The 21,883-nt window shown below is 29.8% G+C and overlaps 1 protein-coding gene across 10 annotated transcripts in view; it reads right to left on the bottom strand.

Moving 5' to 3' along the window:
• The window catches only part of LOC114127604 (regulating synaptic membrane exocytosis protein 2), a 31,296-nt gene that overhangs the window by 6,709 nt on the left and 2,704 nt on the right, over positions 1 to 21,883 (bottom strand). The window contains exons 2-17 of one of the 10 annotated variants that reach the window (XM_027991885.2): positions 21,272 to 21,476; positions 13,088 to 13,387; positions 10,781 to 11,129; positions 8,970 to 9,139; positions 6,280 to 6,508; positions 4,954 to 5,112; positions 4,854 to 4,871; positions 4,590 to 4,738; positions 4,111 to 4,485; positions 3,863 to 4,041; positions 3,676 to 3,799; positions 3,306 to 3,608; positions 2,966 to 3,249; positions 2,118 to 2,686; positions 1,920 to 2,060; positions 1,233 to 1,392 (exon numbers count right to left, since the gene is read on the bottom strand). In XM_027991885.2, the coding sequence (XP_027847686.2) occupies positions 1,233 to 1,392; positions 1,920 to 2,060; positions 2,118 to 2,686; positions 2,966 to 3,249; positions 3,306 to 3,608; positions 3,676 to 3,799; positions 3,863 to 4,041; positions 4,111 to 4,485; positions 4,590 to 4,738; positions 4,854 to 4,871; positions 4,954 to 5,112; positions 6,280 to 6,508; positions 8,970 to 9,139; positions 10,781 to 11,129; positions 13,088 to 13,387; positions 21,272 to 21,476 (3,714 nt within the window). Of the gene's footprint in view, positions 1 to 384; positions 521 to 1,232; positions 1,393 to 1,919; positions 2,061 to 2,117; positions 2,687 to 2,965; positions 3,250 to 3,305; positions 3,609 to 3,675; positions 3,800 to 3,862; positions 4,042 to 4,110; positions 4,486 to 4,589; positions 4,739 to 4,853; positions 4,872 to 4,953; positions 5,113 to 6,279; positions 6,509 to 8,969; positions 9,140 to 9,493; positions 9,556 to 10,780; positions 11,130 to 13,087; positions 13,388 to 21,271; positions 21,477 to 21,883 lie in introns of all 10 variants that reach the window. The other 9 variants (XM_027991891.2, XM_027991886.2, XM_027991887.2 and 6 more) reach the window with 9 other exon arrangements.

Here is a 21,883-nt window from a genome sequence, read left to right as displayed (position 1 = left end):
AATTAACACCAAGTGGTATTATATAATATATTATCTTACATAACAGTATGTAACATATTTATGTTTATTTATTATATTTCTATACTTCAGTCTTCTAGGCGTTAGTTAAATAAAATTAAAATTAAATAAATAAAAAATTATTTGAAAATCCAAAATAGTTAATTTGAAGTTTAACTAATAATTACAGCAAAGGATTTATCGTTTTTATATATATATTTTTTTTTTTACTATTATTTTATATTCGACCCGTTTTAGTATTAATTGCGTACATAAAGTATTAACGTGCATTAAGAGAAGAATTTTAAGCTAAAAATAAACACACAGGCCAAAATAGAGATAAATTGATGTATTTGGATGATTTGGGAGAGAATTAGGATTACTTACGAGCTTGGACAATCACTAGAAAGACTGGTGAGGCTTGCTTGTCTGCCCGGGGCCACCTCTTGGGACCGCTTAAAATTGGGTTGGGCGCCACCGCCTCCTCCACCTGAACCGCGTTTCCCTTTCGAGCTCCTTCCTTCTATCCAACAATCAATCAAATAAAACAATATCCGAAACAATTAAATTGAGATTGGAATTCACTAGTAATTAGGATTTATCACAATGGTATGCTAGGTATAGGATTCAGGTGATACCGGCACATATTTTTTCCATTTATTTTTATACACACCATTTATACAATTTAAATAAAAAATTTGTACGTGTGGAAAAACCATACTTCATTATGTACCGTAATAAAGCATTCTACAACTATGCACGAACTCCTAAAGTATTGATATATGACTAAGTGATAATACGAAAGATCATCTAACCGGAATACGACTATTGGTTGTCTACAATGACTGAAAATGTTCCAATACCAATAGACGTAGCCGGGGTGTTTGTAATTCGCAATATTTACAAGCGTCTGTTTATTATTTTCCATGAAAATAACTGTATTGAATATTTCTAGCGACGATGTTATCTTTTCATAAATATGTTCAGAGTTTGCACAAACATTCTACAACAAAAATTATATGTACACGAGTGATGATCCAATCCCCATGCAAAGGCAAACTTCTTTTTTTTTTTTGAAAATCATCAAACCAAAACGACAATATACACAGGCTTCTTTGACTGTTACCATGTTTGGTCTTCATCCAGGATACCATCAATATCTCCGTGGTTTTATAGTAAACATTTTTTCTAATTTTTTTTTTTTTTTTTGTCATAAAAAATTACAAATATCATACATTATTAACCTTTCGCCGTCTTGGGATGCTTCACCGTCACTAGAAATGCTGGACGGCTGTTTGACGAGGGGGCGACTTGCCCCAGGCAGCACTTCTTCACTTCTGTGCACCGTAAACGAAGATTTTCCTTTCGAACCAAAACCTAACCTACGCTTGCGCCCTTTAAATCCAGCCCAAAATTAGTAAATTTACCAGGAAAAAATGAAATTGGAAAATAATCATGACTATTAAAATACAAATTAAATAAAAACTTCTATTCTGGAAACTTTTAATTAACTGTAATAAAAGGGAATATTTTAATAAAAAAACAAATTATCAAATTGGTATAAATAGAAATTGGCTATGATACAAATTAACTTGACCGTTTAAAAATAAAATATGTTCAAACTACCTGATAAATAGTTCTAAAATATAAGAAGTTCTAAATAGTTATCTAAATTTTGTAACATTTATAAAATAAATTGTAACGAAAAAACTTGAAATAATAATTAATAAAAAATATAACCCGAGGTAACATATTGCCCAGTCAAACGATTTTACAAAATATAATCTTAATGATTTTATTGATTTATTTGAGAAATTCACAATCCTGTTTATTTATGTTTATTAAAGAAAACTAGAATTTTCTCAAACATGTTTAGTAATGGAGTGGTAACAGATTTTTTTTCGAGAGAGAGTACCACTCACCGGTTGCTGATAATTGAGAAGCTGACGCACTTTTTTTGCCCATACCGGAAGTGGAAGAGTTGGTCCCAGAAGCTGAGCTTTTACCGGCACTTTCTGTTAAGGAAGACGAGTCACCTCTTCGTTTTCCTGAACTACCAGAATCTAAAAACATCACCAGTTTAGCAATAAAATAAAACAGTAACTTTACTTTAATTTTACCGGTTATATTATCTGTCTGTACATCAGCATTAGACAGACTCCGTGAAAATTGAGCCCTCTTGCTATCGGTTGATGGTGCCATGACCGGAGATTGTTGTGATCCAGATCTACTGTGAGACGCTCCATAATCACTGCCATGGACAATAGCATTTAAAGGGTCGGTTAAAGCATAACTAAACGCTACAGCAGCGCCACTATAGCTACCCACTACGTCTAACACTGATTCGCCTAAATCTAGAGTTAGGTTTCTTTTCCTACGGGATCTTTGCCTCTCAGTTGGTGATTGAAAACCTAGCATATCTAACCCGGAATCGGAATCATAAAGTGGATCGTGATTATCAAGATGATTTAAATTAAATCGTGTTTTTTTTAATGGTTTTGGGTTTTCAGTCGGCGAATTTTCTGTTAAAACCGGTCTATTATCTATCGGATGGAGTAAAAAATAATCAGCAGGAAATGAATTATAACGGTACAAATTTATACTATCACGCTTGCTACTACTTTTACTAAAACTACAGCTGGGTGAATGTGACGTTGATGGGTAGCGGTAATCGGTGGCGTTGCAGCAGCTGCAAAAGACAAAACACATTGGCGTGAGATTTTTAGATATTGTCTTATTCATCAATACGTATGTAAAAATACTAATAAATTTTTGAGCCGATGTAACAAATGTATTCTATTTAAGGGATGTTTACACGCACAATATGCCACTTTGAAATATCAGAAATCTAAATGTATAAAAATAGATGAGTAATGATTCTAAAACAATACATAAATTCTAACTTAATTTTTTTATTTATAAGGAATGTAAAATTAACATCCTGATTAAACAATATCTCGTTCTTTACCAAAATATCGTTGATCTGGGCTGTTCAGATTGCGTAGATAAAGCACTGCTAATAACACTATCACTATCATCAATATCACAAGTATCTCCAGTTTCTCCTCTGGACATCATTGATCCTCTAACATGCGGGGGTGTCAGAGATCGAAGTTGTTGCATAGGTATATCACTATCACTTAATCCACCATAATGATGTAATCTACCAAGGCCTCCTGTTCTACTCTGAATTCTTCGAGGTTGCATTTGTCTCGTTCTTCTTCGAACCGATGACGTTTGGTCATCAAAATACTGAAAGAATGACGTTTAATACATATTAAATAAAAATAGTACTTATTTAAACTTACATATGTAATTCGTTCATCTAAAGAAGAAGGCATAGTTCCTGGAATTTGGGGAAGTTGACGTTTCTTTGGCGTAGATGTAGGAGTAGCTGTTGCTGACCTAGCTAAGAACCTTGAAGGACCTTGTCTATAGCTCTGAACACCTCCAGGATACCTATAGTCTGGTGGAGATAAACTTCTTCTGTCGGAGAGCATAGTTGGACTTTTCGAACGTGATCTAGAATGTTGGCTAGGAGAATCAGTTGGTGCAGCAGATCTCGATCTATGACTGATACTTGTCGTAGGTCGAATTGGTACGGATTGTTGCTATAAATTTTAATATTTTAATATTTTAAATATTCATGAAAACCTATCTTTTATCGTGAGTATTTACTTTTAAACTAGTTTCGTATCCATATTTTTTTTCAATTGTAGTGCCATATACGTATGACTTTTGCAGCGGTGACATATCCCTACGACTTTTTCTCCTATCCAAATGATCATAATCGGGCGGTGGGCTAAAAATTCATTGTTTTTTTTTTTATTTATGACATAACCGTTAATCATATATCTGACTATACCTTATAGAACTACCAAGACTACTTATAGACGCGCCATCAGCTCCAACTCGTCGTCCGCTACAGCAATCATCAACATCCGAAGCATCTGAATCTGATTGTCGAGATAATGTAGATGGCGGAGACAAGTGTTCTCCTGAGTATTCCATATCATAATCACCTATTGAAATACCTCCTTCTCCCTATAAATAGTATTTAAAAACGATAAAACAATAATATATTTCAAATAAAATAAATTTAAAAAAACATACAGTTATTTCTTGATGTACAGTCAATGGATACCATTCAGCCAAGTTTTCTAATTTTTTTATTCCCAATTCAATTAGTACTTCTCCAAGAAACTGATTTGTAGGGTTGTTATCATAATCCCATAGCGAAATTTGAAGAACTTTAAACTTCAAATCTGACCTTCTCATAGTTGTAAATGAAAAATTTTGATTCCATTTAGGATCAGTGGAGTTCATTATCGTTTTAGTCCTTCGTTTAGATTTCTCACTTGTATCCGGTAAAAGACATACTTTGGCGTATGCTGATCTTGGTGAACCATCAGACCGTGGTAACAGATTTGAAGCGGCCATTATAGTTACGACCAACTTCAGTGATTGTGGGTCAAAACCTAATTTGACCTAAAGCACCCATAAAAAGTAATATTAAGGTTAGTACTTGAACAATTTAATTAAAAAGTTAACAAATAATAATAATAAACAATTATTTAATTAATTATTGTTACCTGTATCTTCCCTCCAACATGTAAACTACTCGGTCCACTAACACTTTTGGAAGCCCTTAAGATCCGAGCTGAATTCGAAGCCAAATGCTCAGGACTACCCGGTGAAGTCACCATTACATAAGGTTTATCTTTACGCAAATCATATAAACCTGAAAAAAACAAGAATATATATTGCTATTGTAATTTTATAATTTCTTTTTATTCAATTTTTATAAATCTAAAGGGGTGAGGGGCATCAGTAGGGCGGTTTGAAATCGCGCTAACCCATTGAACTCGTTTTAGCTGAAATAAAATGAAACAGGCATCATTAATCAATATTGGTATTATAATAGGGACTATAATAGTACCTTTTTAAAATGTATACCTTTAGTTGGAGTGCCATAACTTGCTCTTCTCGAAGTTATTGTTCTGGACACTTTGAGCTCGACTTGCGGCAAATGTTTTGATTCTGAAATGATATCCATGACTTCTTTATGTGTTTTTCCATGCAATAAAACACCATTCCATTCCATCACCTCGTCTCCTGTTATTATAGACCGATAAAATATTAAAATGTTATTAAATTAAATAAATTGAATTTTAAATTATTGTTTAATTCATATTTTAGTCTAATATTTATAATTTTAGGCTATGATTAACTATATCATTATTTTCTTAAAATAAACCACACAATACTAAGTCTGTATTAAATAATACTATGTTTAAAAAAAAAACTATTAATATTGTTTTTCGTTATTTTAAACTAATTATTCCAGATTGATTGGATGATAATATTTAAAGTTTAAACCTATATTAAATTATATAGGTAACGTTTTATTTCCAATCAATATATAAATTGAAATGTGTTTAATGAATTAAATAACCGTATTTTACTCAATCTAAACTAAAAATATACTACTAACTAAAATATAATTAAATTATATGTACAAATTTGTGTATATTATACCACTAAATATTTTTATAAAGTATTACCTATTTATTATAAAACCAACAGTATTATTATCTTCAGTATTTAACGCGACTAGTCTTTTTAAATTAATTCTCAATGTTCTAAATAATCAATTTATTTTGAACTTCATTATTTATAATAGTAGCAGTAACTTTTTTGAAAATAAATTATTAGTATTCAAACAAAATTGAATTTACTAAAATATATTTCCATGTCAAATAAGTTAAAATTAGAATTTTTATAAAATTATTTTAAAATGTTATTAACTGCAAACATATTTGAATTGGTTAATGTAAGAGAAGTTATTATAATTATAAAAAACAAATTATTATTAATTTTATTTCATAAATATATATGTTTTATTTTCTTAACTTGTATTCTACTTATGAAACAAAAGAAAACTGTATCTATAATAATATAAAATAATTTGCAAAAACAGGAGATAGTTAATAAAATATATTTTCACTGCGCATAATGTATATGGTAGTGTACAGATATGTGATTTGAGTTTAATTTCGATCATATTATATGTAAATAACTTTTATAAGTGTATGAATGTATGTGTTGCTGAAAATTGACATTTATTTTGTAAAGTCTGAAAATTGACTTAATACATGAAATCATTTTTTTTCAAATGGATTTTTTATTATTGCATGTTTGATTCTTTAACCGACAACGGACGAAAAAAGGAGTGACAGTGGACGGAGAAGAAAAACAACAGACGCCGTGTGTCCCACTAACCCGGTTTCAAATTTCCCTCCATGTCAGCTGTACTGCCTTTCCGGACACGATCGATAATCGCGCATCTCCTTCCGGTGGCCGATATGTATTTGCCGCCGCTGATTTTCAGCCCCAACATGGCGGCAGCGCTGGAAGACGGGCTGATCGGGGTCTCCCAAACAGACTTGTTAAGCACCATGTGACCTATCAAGTACTTGTTATCGGGGCTCCGTTGCCACGACATCGGTTGCTGCAAACAGAATCAGCATTAGCCCCGACACGTTGGCTGCATGCGTCAGACCCTATCTAATCGTAACTTAACATACCGCTGATTTTTTAAAATTGTATATACCTATATATTTTTTTTTATCAAGTATTTATATAAAAAACAAAAATGTGTGTGTGTGTGTGTGTGTGTGTGTGTGTGTGTGTGTGTGTGTGTGTGTGTGTGAGTGTGTTGTGTATATACTATATATACAGAAAATCCAAACTACATCTGACAAGTATGAATTGCCTCGACTTTTTTTCGATTTGGCGAAAAATAATCTATTGTTTTAACCGAAATTAAGACCAACAATCGAGGGTCAAAGAAACTAGTAAATCCATCAATATTTGTTCGTTCAATCATTTTGTAAACAGTTAATCGTTGGCAATGTATATGAATTCAGTGTGACGTATCAGTAAATGTTATTAGTTTATTACTTATTACCCTTTCGCTGATTGCAGCTGGATAGCCAGTAGCAGAATCTACTAATATATATATATATATATATAATATATAATAAATTGGGAACATTTAAAAAACAAATTATAATCTAATATTCTCAACAGTACATTTTATTATGTATTTTCAAATTGCGATGAATATTATTATTAAAAACGAAGAAATTAAACAACATTTTGTTGCGAATTGTAAGTTAATAATAAATACTTAATTCCTAAATTAATTAAACAAAAATCTAGAGAATAAATAGACTGATAAAAAATATAATTTACTTATAGGTTACCAGTGTACAAAATAACTAAAGAAAAATAATTACTGTTCAACAAAAGTATACAACAAAATAAATTTTGTATTAATTTCTTTTTCTTAGACTTATTACTATTCGTTTAAAATTTAGGTCTTAATATTTTGGAAATTCTTAAAAGTTAAATTTCTTTAACTTCATAGTTACATATTAATTAATATTATTAAAATAGGTTCGTATAACTTTTAGTATTAATATTGTGAAATAAAATATACCTCAGTAATGTTTTGTTACAATTAGATATTATGTGTTATCAAGTATTACATATAATTATCATTTTAACCATTGAACTATCTACTGATAATATTAAGAAAATAAAATTCTCAACTAGTTACTACAAAATAATAATACATACACAATACACATGCAAAATATAATAAATAATAATTAACATGCAAAAAAAGCATTTAGCAGTGTGTAAAAATTTATTTGGTACCTATGTAGATTTGAATGAAATTCAAGCGATATTTCATATCATTTTTCTTGAGGAATATTATAATTTATTTTTAAAAACTTACTAATTTAAAGTTGATACAAGTTATGTAATAGTAAAAATAGATAAACTTTGATATTGAATTTAATGAAAATAAATTTCCGTTATACATTTGAATTAAGTCTATCTTACCTTTTTATCACAGTTGATTCGATAAAGAGATAAGTAAACTGTATTATTATAATAAAACCTTAAGTTCGCGTTGATATTACACGACATTTATGGGATGTAATATAAATTGTGTAATACAAAGAACAAATTTATGCATAGATAGTACCTATCTAAGGGATTAGTTTTACATTTTCAATAGAATAAAAATAATTTTTACTTCTACCACATCATAATATTCTGATTATAAAATATATTATATATTATATACATACAAAATGTATCACATTAAAACTAAATTTTATAATAATAACTAAAATTGTTTATAAAGTATATTAAATTACTAATTTATAATTTTATCTAATTCAATTAATTATACATTACAAATCTATAAATAAGTACAACTTAATATTTCGAAGAAAAATCGTATTAAATTAATTATAAATATATAATAACAGATAGAAACAATATAATTTCATATTCCAAAAATGCAGTCGAATTCCACTCAGTAAAAATAAATTATATAAATCTTTTTTCATGTATAAATTTAGTTTAATCGATCGGTAGAATTATCGAGAAACATAATTTAAACTATATTAAAATTCTGAATGATTTTCTCGAACAACGGAAATGCAATTTTATTGTGTATCATGATTTATGAGCGCGTTCATATTAGTGTTACAAATCAATCGTATACAACTATTTCAATATACCTAGTGAAATTTTGATTTACAACATTATAAGAATGTAAGCAAACTAGTAATTCATGAGTAAACTAACGCCGAATTGCATAAAAATGTTTTAATTTAAAAATTTAAGATTTACTTAAGTCTAAAATGTAATAATGGATCAACCATGAACCACTAATAATGTTAATTGGCTTATCATTAACTAATTAAATGTTTATTCATTATTTATGCAGCCCGGCATTACTATACTATAATGATATATTTAATACATATCAAATGTGTACCAATGTACCTAGGAAATAAAGGCTTTTCAATTTAGCCTTTAAAGTATTCTACTTTATTGTGTTATTTTGTGTTTTAAGTTTTAATTCGATGCTTAACGCATTCTAGTACCTTAATGTCGCTGAGGTATATTGGGTCGTCATTGGACGTGAATATTGAACTGCCGGTGTCAAATCCGGAGTCTTTGGACGTTTGTTGTGTCGTTTGATGATGTCGGTGATCGAACCTCACAGTTTTCTTTCGCCTTGGTCCATTAACGGTACCCATCTTGCGGTAAATTGCTAAATGACAACACAATGTCATCCCTAACCTCAAACCGCCCAGACTCAAGAGCCCCAACCATAATAATAGAGCGCAATAAATAAAACACAAATATGTTTAAAGTCAAGAGGTTCAAAGAGTGTCACGACGCATGCATGTTTGCTGGGTAACGCCATTAAGAAAAAATCAAAATTTAAAAAAAAAAACACAAAATTAAACAAAACAATCTCATCCAACACCAAAACCAAAAATAAAAGTAGGTAATATAATCACAAAAACAAAAAATCGAACACAACGATGTAGAAAAATCGTTATTGAATACAAAAAAAAAATAATGAAAAATAAAAAAGGTCTTTACAAATGCCAAAACCTACCGATAATAATGTCATTGAGTGTTTATAAGTCTGGTCTTCTCCCGCATTACTCTCTGCGTCACCTGTACGTCAGTTCAATCAATAACATTACTATAGTATTCGCGACGAATTACATTCGCACCGCGTTCCCGCCTACTCCAAACTTGTTCGCGTCAAAGAAATCTAGAGTATTGACGTAATGATGTGGAGGAGAGTGGGTGTATTGAAGAACAAACGAATAATAGCAAGTATAATTGTAGAAAAAAAATATTTATTCTCAAAAAATGAGTATACGGGTGTAGTTCTAAAAATGGCCAAAAAATCTTGAAATTATGTTTAAACTAAGCATCGAAATGTATCTTTACTAAGAGTTAAACGCGTATCATAATATTTTAAATATATTAATCATTAATGAAGCTAACGTTTACGAATTTACGCGCAGAGGAAGTGTCCACTGTTATACGCATGCGTTACTGACAACTATCTGCTCAGTAGTCAGTATACATGGTATACACCGTACATAATATTATAAAATAATACTATACAAGCATGTTTCATTTTACTAGTCACACTTACGTTTATCGATCATGGTATTGATTTTTTTTTTTCAATATTTCCATAGTATGTAAAATATTACAAATTGAAAATTCTCATACCTAACTTAAAAACTAAAATATAAACAAAAAAATCAATGCTACAACATTGTTAGTGTTTTAACCTTTAATTTTGATGGTAAATAAATTCTCTCAAATATTGATATTTTAATTGTTAAATAAATAAATAAATATGACATTTTCAATTTGTAATATACCTATTACATACTCATATCTCACACACGTTTGTAATGTTGCATGTAATAGGACAAAGACAACACATGCGAGTGTGGGTGCGCGGATCTTCAGAAGATCAGATTAAAATATATCAACTTTAAACATTTATTAGATAATCAAAACCTTTTTCGGTATTTAAATATCTATAATTTTTAGAACAGTTTGCTGCTTTAGATTAAAAATATTGTTTGTCATTGAAAAAAAAAATTTTAATCGAAAAACTAGATTTTTTTTTTGTTACGAATGCTTTAACATTATATATGAAAACTATTTTTCATAAAAAAAAAAAAAAAAAATCACAACCATTTACTAATAAATTGGTTGTTTATAGTGTGACTGGTTAAACGGAACATGCTTTGTATAGTTTATTATATTATACATTATATTACGTACAGCAGACGCGTGTGACTTTATTATAATACCTAACTCTGCATGATCTTTGGTACACGCTAGTTGACGCTATAAACGAACGGCTTACCTTTTTCGCTCTCGTGCTCGTCGCAACTGGTGCACTCCGACGTGGATCTCAGCTCCTCCTCCTCAGAACTGGAAAAACTGATGCGTTGGTGCTGGTGCTGGTGCTGTTGATGCTGTTGCTGATGTAGCCGTTCGGGGGGCATCGTGTTCCCGGGCCTTTTGTGCTTGCGCACTGGCACGACACCGGGACCGCCACGGCCCCCCATGAGCGACTGTTTACAGTCCACCGCGGCCGGGCCGAACTGATGCAGCGGCGCCTGGTGGTGTGAAGACCTGGACGACTGGTTGCCGGTTCCGGTCCTGTGCGAAACACCTTCCAGCTGACCGCTACGGTAGTAATCGTCGTGACCCTGAAACGGTGGTCAACGCTTAAGGTATTGTGCATGCGATCGGCGGTCAAGCTCGACACTCGATAAGCGAGTGCGGTGAGAAAAGGAGTGGTGCGGGTGCAGCGTATAAGCCTGTTTATAGAGTGGAAAAATAAATCAGTATGCCTATATGATGGCAATCACCCATAAGTGTGTTTGAACGCTCGAGACGGGCCAGTGTCCTGATAAGGGCTGATCCGTTTAATTGCAGGCTACACTATAATTATGTACTTAACCGGTCGATTTAAATTTTAAACGACAATAATTCTTTATGTTTTCTATCGTAGCACCTTATCTCTAAAGTGTTAAGTTTATTCTATGACAATTGGCCGTATAATATTTCATTTATTTATAATCGAAAGCAAAATATTTTTTTTTAGTATAACAAAATCGAAATAAGTATTGATCAAGTAATTTTATATATATATAAATTAGTATTAAAAGTGAAAAAAAACGGCCAAAGCACAGATAACCAACTATTTATTATGTAGATACCTACGTAATAATAAGAAGATACTATTTGCTTGATATTTATTAATACATTTTTATGTAATATAAATAAAATATTTGAAAAATATTCCATTTTCAATATTAAATTAAAAATATAAGTCATTAAAAAATTATGAACCTTAAAAACAGTAAAATATTAATAGTATATAAAAGTGTTTGTCAAAAAATAAAATTCATTATTTTTTCACAATCACAAGAGTTAGCTAAGAAAATAAATGTTGCCAGTTAAATTCATCAAGTGTAGATAATAATATAATCGAGCAAGTGTTCGATTGACAAGTGTAACGACAGACGTAATAATAATCAAGTAATAATAAAATTAACGCTGTCAATATATTTTAACTCATTTATATACCATAAGTGCCACATAATAATGCGTACCTATGATGCAAAAACCTTCTAACTTTGCTCGAAAATCGAATACAACCGAATTATTTCAAACCAAAAATTAATTCTCTTACCATATTGACCGACGACCGTATATAGGTACGTCAGTACAGTGTATATTATATAATATTGATTATTATCCAGCAGCAAAAGATACGGTTGACACCGATAGCGTTTTGTCGCTTGTGCACTTAACAGTTAACATGCATTTTACTATTCCGATACGAACTTAAGCCCATGGCATAAACGCCGTTATAGTTTATACATGTTTTTTTATTCATTTTTTTATCCGTCTCAAGAATCACACTTTTAGCACTCTGCAGTGCAGTTATGTACCAGCTCACTACTCACAGGGAACACTTCAAGTATTGTTTTAACGCAAACGACGTTTTTATCTAGCCATTATTTCACAATAAAATGATGTATAATATAATATAATTTTCTAACGTATGTATGAAGTAACATTTATTGCCATTAATTTTATTATAATAAAATATGATAATGACCTTTAAATAATTCAATTTATATACTAGACCTTGCAATTTGCCCTTTACACACTACTTATTTTCTTTTGTGAGATGGTTATAGATCTGACAAAGAAGATAGTTGCTTCTTCATTTTTAAAAATCACAAAAAATAAATTTATTAAAAAAATTGTGTATACCTACAATATAAATCCCGATTATTAAATTTAAAACAATCGTATCAATAATCATAAAAAAAAAAAAAAAGATGTGAAATTTACATTAAAATCTAAATTATACTATACTATACATTCTTATAGATATTATATATAAAGAATTTTTATGAACGACGGGAAATATCTAAATATCTAATAAGTGCGTTTTTATAGATTAGTTACTGAAATAAATTTCAATCTTTAACAGTCAAACCTAACCTGACCTCTAAGCTCTAACTACCCACCCCACTCTAAAAAAACTGCAATCACTGCAAATATTAATAATAATAAATGGCCGAATTACGGGAAATGATAAAATAATCATTATAATATAATATATAATAATAAATGGTTATAGACGTACTGTACGATAGTATTCGTCGGTCAGTTCGTGTTCCTGCTCCTTCCGGCTGGACGGCTCCTGTTGGGAGTATTGGCGCCGCAGGAGGCTGTTGGACCGCTGCAACAGTGGTACGTTCTCTTTTTCCACTGCACTGTGTGCCCTTTCGAGCTTGGGCCTCTTATCCGACATCATACAAGGTGACGACACCTCGGATCGCCGGGACGGGTCGCTGCCAGCGGCCGCCATACCGTGGTTGATCCATTCCCCAGACTTGCTGAGAAGCTCTTGTTTTTTCCGGCACAATATACACACCCATATCACCTGTAACACATTTATATATATTTTTTTCAATATCTTCAGTAATTATAGAAAATAACATTTTATTGATATTCAACTACATAATCACACCATTGCGGTTGGGTTTTCGTATATTGTTATCTGCAGTTAACTATCAAATTCAAATATTGGGCACACTGACTCTGTGTAAATTATTGAAAAATTATGTTAAAATACATAATTATCTTATATTTATAAATTACTTTATCAAAATATTCTATAATTATGAAATATACGAGTACCTATTATAAAACAGTTAGATATTAAAAAAAATTATTAAGTCAAAAATACAGTTATAAGACAGTAATAGACAGGAATAAAACTCAAACTGCTTAATATTAAGATTATTTGTTATTGGATAAATCAAAATCTGTTTTAATATTTAAAATCCAAAATTTAAGAATATAACTAATGAATAATAACTTGATAAATTTGGTGTTGTACCAAGTAAAAACAATAATTTAATCATCAGTGCTCATTTTATAGTATTTCATCCATAGGATGCATGGTACATACACTATTATAGGTACCTATGACACTTTATAAATATTTATTAAATATTGAAATTGCGTAAACTCTAATCATTTTACTTCGAGACCTATTTATGTATATATGGAATAAAAAAATACAAAATATATATTTTTTATTAGAATACATTAGAGAAGTTATATTTAACTTTATTGTTTTATTTATAAAAACGCCAGTACAGCGAGTATATGGCACTTTTTGAACTCCTATGTAGTTAACCCCGTGCCTTGGGCCGCCGTCCACCCATAACCATATTTATATTCTACATCTGTTCTAGATAGGCCCTATAATATTATGTAAAAATAAACTTTCACCGAAAGGCGCTGGTGCATGAAAAAGTCACATAATATTATAATATTATATATTTGTTAACAGGCCAGAGGCACATATTATTTTATTATATCTCAGCGTTACACAATCTATACAATTACTATAAACAAATTTAAATCATACCTAGGTGTATGTAATACACATAAGTACAATATTACTCGTTGGAAACGGTTGATGTTAAAATTATATTATTTACGGTTTACGAACTCTATGCACATATTGTACTACCTATATGTACAATTGTACAATGTACACGTATATAATATATGTATATTACTATTTTTGTAATATAAAAAAACTTACGATTTGGCTGTATAATAATATAAAGTACCCGTCAAATACCAATTACGACATGATGTGCGCAATGAGTAGTAATATATAATATATAATAGTATTATTTATTATTATTATATCGCTGCAATCTCGTCAATAAAACATAAATACTAATTATTTATTGGCTAATAGTTATCACATGACACTTTGTTCCGTTCGGACCGGAAACGCGATGTGTCACGGAAAAATACAACGTCGAGTGTATAATAGTATACTTGTAAGTATGTAATATTAAAAACGTAAAATATATATTATATATAGTTTATAGCTGATATAATACCAAAGGGGTTATTAGGTCGTAACGATTTTTACGACCGAGTCTTTTTTTTTCCGTCCCGCTAAGTGCTAATCGTTAAATGCGCCTCATTTTCACTCGAATAAATGCGATACTAATAGTCTCCACGAGCACACAACAAACGCTATAATATAATATGTGCGCACAATAAAATCGTTCATTTCGGTAGGATAAATATTTTTCCTTGTCAGTGATTCGGATCGGAACGAAATATTTCCGATATATACGACGACATAGAGCGGGCGAGCTGTGAGCATACACAAACACCTAGGTTTTCACGTGACCGAAAATATTGACGTTGAGTAAACACGTCGTTTGTTCCCGTCTATATGTATATACAGGTAAGTATTTTACGGCTGTATAATAGTGTCATACATATATATATATACATAACATTATAACAATATAAAAATGTGAGTAAATATAAATCGTAATAACTATACGAAATGTACAACAAGATAAACATACATATGTGCAATTCGGGTGGCGGTGGATTTGCTGAACGGAGTGAATTCGGTATTTATGTGTACGTATAATACGTGCGTTTACGAGCTCGTTAGAATACAATTTCATATAATATATTATTTGTACAAGATACGAGGCGAGTGCTTTTTTTTTGCATTTTCTACCTCGACATATACGTGTACTCCACTACTACATATATGGCACACGCGCGTGCTTGCGATATCCTTATGATGTGTACAATGTACATAGTACATAATAATAATAATAATATTATAATCGTTAAGATAGGTGCTGCTTTACAGTGCTGCAACGCAGTCTAAACCGGCAGAAATAACGAAATGTTTTTGAACGGAGAAATGGTATTTTTTCTCTTTTTGATATCATCCTAGCTGTAGAAGCGCGTTATCCATTGCCGAGCAAATTGAACCGTTAAAAATATACCTATGTCTGGAGAATTGAAAAACAAATATCCGTGCAAAGTTAGTTAACTATGGCAGCGGCGCTCTCTCTACGAAAATACCTATACAGTATACACACACATATATATTATATATTAGACTACGCCGCCGCTGCTGCGATCAATATAACATACGTCATGTTCCGCAAATCCGTGACGTCATTGCTCCCACCCGAAAAGGGGCGGATGATACCGAGTTGAATGCACCCCGTGAACCGTTGTCCACGTATATATTATATAATATAATATAATATATTAATATTATTATATTACGAGCGAGTATTTTGCTGAAACCGTCTGCAGCGGCGCCTGTGGTAGCTATGATTTTATATTAAAAGCAATACTCACGATGATATCAAAAAACTTTAAATTAATAGAAAACAAAGAGTTTTTTTCTTTTCTTATGAAAAAATATATATAACTTTGCACGCGAAAATAAACGAATTGGACGCAGCTCTGTTCTCTGTATAGATATACCCCCTAGTCCTTCGACCACGGCACGGAACCCCGACAAACATATAATGCACACACACGCCTTATTACCACACATGATGATATTTCACGTGCAACGTTAGTGACATTAGCCCGTACGAAGCTTAAGTTTAGAACAGGTCAATTTAATTAAAATCATACACCTTTTATTAGCCCATTTTCATTTTATTTTCACATTTAGTTTAGTATAATATCCTCAATAACCTCAAATGACGTGTAGTCAAAAAAAAAATCACAAGACTAATGACTATATCAATATAATTAATAAATAATGAATACATAAATAATAAGATTTTTTTCTAAACCCTGAAGATAAATAATCGATTAAAACGACGTTTTGACGTATCCACGTCAATCATTAATTGTACAGATGAAAATGTAAGGAAACAGACCGTTGAAGTTTATCTAAAATACGTTTTCCATCATTCGGTGTTTATTTGCATGTAGTATTCATGAGAGTATTATATTATCCGATCGGGAACATGCAAATAACTAGGTCAAAGGGTAACTGATTCTGTAAACTTGTAAGCCTTGATTGGACTTTCACGAATATACACACACGTATAGTAATGGCGCAAAGTAATTTCTTGTACAAGCTGAAACGTCTACACACTAAAAAAAAGCCAATGTGAGTATATAAGTTTGTTATTTTTAACATACTGAGCTAATCAAGTTGTTTAGGCCTATGAATCAATCGAAGATTATTATTAGTTTTATTATTCATACTAATATTAGAAATCAAACATGTAAGAATAAATATCAGATTGAAAATTGAATCACAAACAAACTTCTTTACAAGTGGAAAAATTCATTAAAAATAACATTTTCAACTTCACTTCTCCCCCACAGACACATACACGCACACATACACAACTCCATCAACACTATCTTATGCTGTTTACAAAATACCAAATTTAACAACTCCAAAGCATGGAAAAAATATTTATATGGAAGAATACTCTAAGGTTTAAAAAAATATTTTCCAATGTAATTTCGCATTATTTTGTTTATCCGACAATATTTCTTGACCACAACTACTTAAAACATACATCTTACACTTACACTTATTATTATTAAAATAAAATAAAATAATTCAAGCATAAAAAACTCGAAGCATAAATAAAATTAATAACAGTACGTCATACTCTACCAAACAGTATGAATAGAATAACTATCCTAAAACTGTAGTTATAATTTATAAATGTGTAAAATAAAAGATGACCAATCTTATTAGAAATACTTTACTTTATCATCGATGAGTTCAAATCGTATATCATCAATAACAAACCTAAAACTTAAAAGAGTAAAAGTTTTACTGTATAGAACTGAACGTCAGTAGCAATTATAAATCACGTGATACTGACTTCAATTTCACATATGGAAGTACTACGTACAAAATTACAAAAGAAAGTGTAATTAATTGTATGTCAATAAAAAAAAAAAATATGTTAAAGACAACGATTCATTTAAGACCTATATAGCTTCTATGGCTCTATGCAATGATTGATAATTATGGTTACAATACAAAACACATCTTACAATAATATTATTTTTGAAATTCCACATAACAGTAATAACTGTTTTATTGATATCATCGTAGCAATGCATAAGTTAGAACAAATAGGCATATAAAATATTCTATTGAGATGAAAATTAAGAAGATTACTTAAAACTTAATAACAAATATAGGGGAATTGATTTTAAAGTATCAATTTAAAACAAATAATATAAATTTGCTTTTTTAGCTTTTACAAAATAATTACGAACGCCAAATACAACAATTTATACTGATAATTTTTTTTGTGTTGGTAATAGTTAATAGTATAATACGTTTAATTATTGTGTTTGCAAAAAACAATTACATAAGTTATCAATTATTAAAAAATAATTTTTAAAATATTATTTTATATAATATTACTAACTGTTATAATTCAATAATATAACATACCGTAGAACGGTGTGTATAGGTACGTGTTATAAATATTTTAAAATTTATCTGAATAATTAGGAAAGATAAATGTGGAAGTATAATAAATATAAAAAATATCAAACTTTTTCAAAACTTGAAATTTTTTCAAAATAATTTGTATCTATGTATTTTTGATATATTTAGATTTCTATAAGAACAACTTAAACTACAACTTATAAGAATTATTTTATTAAATATTTAAATCTTAGTCATAAAAATAAAAATGTAGTTATATTTTTCATTTAGAAAAAAAAATTATGAAATTTAAGCACGTATAACAAAGTTGTGCAATTGCATTTACTATACTTTTAAATTACAAATAGAACAACATATTATGAAAATCTTATATTACATTTATAAGCATTTTACTTTTAAAGAATAATTATACATCTTATATAATTTAAAAAAAAACTAAAAAAGTATTACATTTTAAATGTCAAATATAACACAGAAGGAGTCTAAAAATATTTGTTTTTAAAATAATAAGAAAAATGTCAATTTTATAAATCATAAGTCATTTTATAAAATACTTGAAATTTTTTATTCTCCGCTGCTTAAAAAGTAGTAACGAGTTCTAATTTTCTACCAGAAATCAAACAATCGTTAAACATTAAAGCATTTCTACCTCTCCCAAAGATGACTCAAAAAAAAAACACTATTTAAACTTAACAAAATTTTTAAACAAATTAGTTTAAACAAATTTAACTATTTGGGGAAGAATGGTGGACTAGAGAGCTTGGATATTGCTAGTTAGGATTGGGTTTGAACATCCTCAGATTTATTTACCGTAAATCCAAAACGACCTCAGTAAATATCTGTACACTGTTGGTTTTATATGTATTGATATTTTGGATCTAAATATAAAACGAAGCAGATGAAGGCGGGTATTAACTATTAAGTATTTTGCGTTTGGACTATAAGTAGGTGAGGTGAGGTCCCAGATATTTGACCTGAAACGCAATAGATTTCATAACTCTTTGAAGTTAAAGTGAACTGAAGGAAGGTTATTTTTTTGAAGTGTAAAATAGAAAGATATAGAAAGATTTTTGTTAGAATTCTCCATCTTCTTGTCCAGGTGTTAGTTGTCAAGGCGATTTTAGAGATAATTTGAAACTTGAATGGGGTCTGAGTTAAAGGCTAGTATAGCTATATCGTCAGTATAGGTTGCTACAATCATGTTTCCTGTTTAGGGAATATCTGATGTATATACTATATATTTTACACAAATCGGATGACAAGTCACTTCCCTTGAGAAATGCCGACAGAGGTTGGAAATTATGGAAAGTAAGAAGGGATTCAGTTGCCTTGTCTAACTGTAAATATTAGATTGCAGAAATATGAGTGGATTGAGAGATAGTTACTGGAAGGAATAATTTTATTTTGTAGAGAAGGTTGTCATTCTAAACTCTATAAAACGGTTTGGCCATGTTTAGAAAAACTCCGGGATAGTGAAAAAGTTTAAATTTTGACAGTAGGTAAGTATATTTATTTAATGCATTGTTGAATGATTTTTCCTTACGTCACATTGTGTTAGAAGTTTTGTAAAATATTTATTTTAATGATCTAATTCTTTTAAGAATTATTTTTTTCAGATAAATATATAACTTTAATTTATCATTGTTTTCCATTCGTATATTCAAAGTTATGTAAAAATAACCTGCCCAGTTAGCCGACGGCGACCGACTATTATAAATTTATATGTACATTTAAGTTTCAAGAGATTACAAAAATTCTATCTTATCGATTATCATCGGAAATAATCTAAGAAAATCTTACTAATAATCCTTTAGAATAAGTACCATACATTTTCGACGATAAAAATTAGTTTTTATGATGAATTGGCAAACATACATGTACTTTTATTCTTTTATAACTTTGTTGGGTAATAATATATATAACGGTCACACCATCTAGAACAATACCTGTTTGTGTAAAAAATAAAGTATATTATAAAAAACCTTTCCAAGAAAAAATTAATCCATTCGAAAAAATATATTCTATAGTTTTAAAACATAGAAGCCTTCATTTTAAATCAATGTATCTTACTGTGTATAGGTTGCTGAGCAGTTAACACTTTGTCCTGCATTTTTCATGGTAAATAATTGTTTTGAATCAAATTTTCTGACATGATAAGATTTGAATTAAAAGAAATGAAGCCAAAATATATAACATATCATACTAAAAACAAAATACTATAACTTTATGTTTAAAAATACATATTATCAGTTATTTTAACAGTATAATATTTGTTTAATATTTTGACTTAAAGTTTTTAATGCGATGTACTTATGTACCGATGTACGTATGTGCATATTATCATTATTTCAAATCTAAATTCAAAAATTAATAATTTAGTTATAAAGTATAAATTCAACATACTCTCAACCTATGCTTTCAACACTACATTAACGCGATAATCAATTTAGTTTAATATACTGTAGAAATTAGTGATTTTTTTTTCAAGCAGCTATATTAGTACTTAGGACTAAGAAATATCTATATTCTATACACTACAAACTTTGATAAAAAAAAAAAGTTAGAAACAGTTTTTATTGTTTAAATGCTTAAACCTAGTGGACATAGGAGCATAACCAGGGGGTATTTTAGTTGTGAAACACTCACCCCTCGTTCTTATTTTTATGCAAAAAAAATATTTGTTACTTATTTATTTGCTACTTATTTGTACTTCAGATTTCTAAAATATGTTGTCATATGATTCATATGGTACTATTTTATACTTTGTATAATATCAAGTATGGTGGTTAATGACATATAATTTAAAGCCCTCACAAGTTATATAATATAAGTCAATCTAAGGAAATATTTTCATTTTATTCACCCGTTTCATAAGTATGACTTATAGCTACACATAATTTGTCTGTAAGCGTTATCATCGTCGCATAATATCCATTATACAAATTAGTTTAACGGGTAGATTAATTTATAAAATATTTTATTTTATTAATTATTCGTATGTATAGGAACAAATCAAATACTAACTTTGCTCGAACGCAGGGTAACCTTGCCTCCACACCTGGCACAACATCTGATACCGCAATAGTTGCACAGGTGTCCGACACCGTCGGCAAATTTGGTCTTCAGGCATATATGACAAGTTGCGTCCAACTCGACGCCTGCCTTTTTTTGCTGTTCACTGCGTTGCCGAATTTTCTCTTCCAATAAAATTACTTCTTCTTGTTTTCGCCTGCATGCAAATTAATAAAAATAAAACCATTAATATAATTTTAACAATAGAAATGTTGAGACTATATTATATATAGCTAAATATAATATATATTATTAGTTATTCAATAACAAAAGATTTTCATTAGGTTAACATTTTTTGGAGTACCTAACACAAAATAGATTAACAATTTCATTTGTAACCTACAATCTATTATATACGTATAAGTATAATATGTATTTTTGTAGAAATTTGGTATTAAACACGGTTGGTGTTTGAAAGGGGCATTCTAGGGTAAAAAAAATGCCTAATTATTGAATGTTTGCCATTTTTAATAACATTTTATACTCGGAAAAAACTGTCTTCTGAATTAAACAATAAATCACTGCTTTTACATTCAAAGAAAAGCATTCCATTTAACACTCTTT

This window comes from Aphis gossypii, chromosome 3 (assembly GCF_020184175.1).
Source record: "Aphis gossypii isolate Hap1 chromosome 3, ASM2018417v2, whole genome shotgun sequence".
Taxonomy (NCBI): domain Eukaryota; kingdom Metazoa; phylum Arthropoda; class Insecta; order Hemiptera; family Aphididae; genus Aphis; species Aphis gossypii.
Note: the sequence above shows the minus strand (reverse complement) of the source record. Positions and strands in the feature narration are given on the sequence as shown.